This window comes from Apium graveolens, chromosome 11, assembly GCF_009905375.1.
Source record: "Apium graveolens cultivar Ventura chromosome 11, ASM990537v1, whole genome shotgun sequence".
Lineage (NCBI taxonomy): Eukaryota > Viridiplantae > Streptophyta > Magnoliopsida > Apiales > Apiaceae > Apium > Apium graveolens.
Window position 1 is genome coordinate 69,271,171 of NC_133657.1, and position 3,956 is coordinate 69,275,126.

The following is a 3,956-nucleotide window of genomic DNA, read 5'->3' on the forward strand; positions in this document are numbered from 1 at the left end:
CCCTTTGCTAATGATGCCACTTCCCTGAAAACTTCGACTTTTTTACCAACTTCATCCTTGAACCAGTCACAAATTTCATCAGCGTGTATTCTTTCCCTTTTATACCGTTTAGAATTTTCATTGTTGGCCATTAATTCATGGTGCTTCCTACAATTATAGACAAGTATGCTAAGTTAATATACATAAAGGCATTAATTTTTATTTACTTGACTGTATAATATTAAACTAGGACTTACTCAATTAGGTCCTCAACCTCCTTGTCATTATAGTTAAATAATACATATCAGTGAGCTGTGATCCACGTATCATGTGACAAGTGAATATATTTCCCTTCTTTGTTCTTCCTTGAGCCGATAGAGTACCCTTCAGTCTTTGCACCAAGAATTTCAAATTGATTCGATGACGTAGTTTGACCATCATTTAGAAATCTTGAGCAGAACATATTGACCATATTTGGTTTACTCTTATTGCGAATTTATCGTTTTAATACTCCTAGGTATCTCTCAATCGAATACATCCATCTTTGATGGACTGGTCCACCATATTCAATTTCCTTGCACAAATGTACAACTAGGTGAACCATTATGTCAAAGAACGGATCCGGAAAAATCATCTCAAGCTGACAAAGTATTTCGATAATCTCCTGCTGTAACCTTTTTAAATCACCTACCTCAATCACTTTTGCACATATATCTCTCAAAAAATTTCTAAGTCTGATTAAAGGTATTGCGACCTCAGGCTTTAATGTTTTTTTGACTGCAATTTGTAATAAATACTGCATAAAAATATGTGCGTCATGATTCTTGTATCCCACAATTTTCCTATCTTGCACGCATCTGCTGATATTATAACCAAACCCGTATGGCAGCTTTGCATTTTGGAATACTGAACAGAATATATCCTTTTCTTTGTTGGTCAGGTCAAAGTTTGCTGCCCTAATTACAGATTTTCCATCAGCAGTAATGATAGGATGAAGGACCTTCCTTATACCAGATTCTTGCAAATCTAATCGAACATTCATATGATCCTTTGTCTTGCCTCCCATATTTAACAATGTGCCTAGAACACTATCACAGATGTTCTTCTCGATGTGCATTACATCCAAGTTATATCGAATTAAGTTGTCTCTCCAATAAGGTAAGTCGGAAAATATTGACCTCTTATTCCAAGGGTTAGTTTCGCAACTAACTTTCCGTTTACTTCCCTTTCCAAATGTGTTCACATAATCGTCCAGCAGAACTTCAATTTCCCTCCCAGATAGCATTGTAGGAGTTTCTCTAGTCTCAGCATCGCCATTGAATCGTCTCTTATCAGACCTCCACTTGTGGTTGGGGTCTAGGAATTTTCGATGATTCATATAGCAGACCTTCTTACTATGTTTCAAATACTTCGACGACGTCTCGTAGTTATATATAGGACATGCTAATTTGCCTTTTGTGCTCCAACCCGACAACATTGCGTATCCGAGAAAGTCACTAATGGTCCACAAGATGCTTGCATGTAACATTAAGTTCTGATCCGTCAAAGAATCATAAATTTCCACCCCTACATTCCATAACTCTTTCAATTCCGCGATCAACGGCTGCATGTAGACATCGATATTGTTTCCAGGATCGTTGGGACCAGGTATTATTGTTGAGAGGATTAAATTTTCGGGTTTCATGTTCAACCAGGGAGGGAGGTTGTAGTTAACGATAATAATTGGCCATATACTGCGAGTGGAACTCATCTTGCCATATGGATTAAAGCCGTCAGAAGCTACACCTAATCTGACATTCCGATTATCAGAAGAAAAATGGGGATATGTGGCATCCATCGTCTTCCAGGCTTCCCCATCAGCCGGATGCCGTAACTTCCCGTCCTTCTTTCGGTCTACTGCATGCCAACTCATTAGTTTAGAGAAGTCTTTGCACAAAAACATTCGTTGCAGCCTTGGTTTTAGTGGTAAGTATCTCATGACTTTGGCTGCAATTTTATTATTTTCTGACCCTTGTGCCACAGCCTTCCACCTTGAAACACCACAATTTCTGCACTTAACTTCTTTTTCATTTTCACCCCAATATAACATGCAATCGTTCGGACATGCATGTATTTTCACGTAGTTAAGACCTAAATCCTTGATGGTAGTTTTAGCAGAATTAAAAGATTTAGGAAACCTAATCTCGGGAACAACCTCTTTTAATAACTCTATTATTTCACTAAAAGTCGTCTCGGTTATACCATTAAGACACTTCCAGTTATAAAGCCTAATTAAGAAACTTAAACGCGAAAATTTCTTACAACCTGGATATAATGGCCGTCTTCCTTCCTCGACAAGACGTAGAATTTTTTTTGCATCCGCATTCGGTCCCACATTACCATAGGCAGCGTTCAGCATCTCATCAATATTATCTTGAAATCCGTTATTTTCTTCGCGCTCCATCATCGATATTCAAACCTCGTATATAAAGTGTACTAATCTCTCATGAGGTCCATTACAGACAAGGTGATCATAAACATCCTTTTGAGACCACCATAGATGATTATCCATGGACGACAATGACACTTCATTTCATTTCCAACACCGAATTTAGACATCGAGTTTCTCACAAAATCTTGTACTCCATTCCTATATACTTCACTATACTTAGGCTGATTTAACCAATTACTATCCTGATCAGTCATGTCTACATAAAATGAAAACAATTATCAAATTTAGAATACCGCTAAATTTCTATAATATTAGCACCACATTTATTGTTTTATATTTTATCCATTTATTATCATACATCTTTTATAGTTACACTAAACGAGTCCCTTAAAAACTTAATTAACATAACCAGCCACATAAAAGCTAATTAATTTATATACTAAAACTAGCATATATTTCTATTACATGATACCAATTATTTTAGACAGTGAATTCGTAATTATTTGAAACTGACCACTAACATTTAGAAACAAGCATACACTTCAGAGTATTATTCATGTTACAAAATTATTAGTCGGCCCCTGCCTTATTATTTTCTCATCAGGGTCAGGGCAGTTATTCTTCAATCCACTTTAGTCGATGTTCACCAATAATGACTCCTTATTTTCTAATTAGCTAGTACATATAAGTCATTACTTTTTGTTTCATCTATTAAAGTTCTTACCAGGTTCATATATGGACCAAAATTATAACTTCAATCTTATTTAATAAATTAAAAACACATTCGCTTTACCATTATTCACCCTGTCTTATAACAATCTGATCTGCCGAATCTATATAAGCACTGTGTTTATTTGGATTACCATATTAAAGTTTGTTAAACATTTTAATTACATACCTAATTTCCACTTGCAGCATATGAAAACATTACTTTAATTTACGAACCAACCTGTTGTAAACTACCTATAAGCAAACTCTAAATCAATTCGCAACTATGCACAAAACTCAAAGATTTTACACTTATAAGCAAACTCTAAATCAATTCTGTAAATAAAACAAACAGGCGCAAAATCAAGCACTTATAAGCAAACTCTAAATTATTTTGAACTAATGATTCGAAGAACTAATATTCAGATAATGCATCTGAATATTACAGTGAAGAACAAAAATAACAAACCTAAATATAAACCAAGCAAAAATAATAATTACAGTGAAGAACAAGACAAGTAACAGGTTATTTATTTTATAACAAAACACAAACATACAAGAGAAGAAATAAGCAAAACACAACACATCATAACTTCACTAATATATATTATCTACAACACCCCTTGTATTCTAAAAAAAAAAGAAGAAGACAATATGGATTTTGCATCATGTCGACCAGAAAAAATCACAAACCGACCAGGCAAAATCACAAATCGACCAAGCAAAGATGCATGCTTACAAAAAGAAAAAATAAGCAAAAAGGAGAAGAAATTAGCTCTGAAAATAAGGTCATATAAGAGAAAATCAAACCCTAAATACCTAATTACAAGCAAATAAG

At 34.7% G+C, this 3,956-nt stretch overlaps 1 protein-coding gene across 1 annotated transcript; it reads right to left on the reverse strand.

Moving 5' to 3' along the window:
- Nucleotides 1-475: 475 nt before the first annotated feature.
- On the reverse strand, nt 476-2,422 carry LOC141695584 (uncharacterized). Its single transcript, XM_074499821.1, has one exon. The coding sequence runs from the start codon at nt 2,420-2,422 to the stop codon at nt 476-478; it is 1,947 nt and encodes a 648-aa protein (XP_074355922.1).
- Between the last annotated feature and the right edge of the window lie 1,534 nt (nt 2,423-3,956).

Excerpts from the sequence above, each read along its gene's own strand:
- LOC141695584 (XM_074499821.1), bottom strand. The coding sequence starts at position 2,422 with ATGGAGCGCGAAGAAAATAACGGATTTCAAGATAATATTGATGAGATG.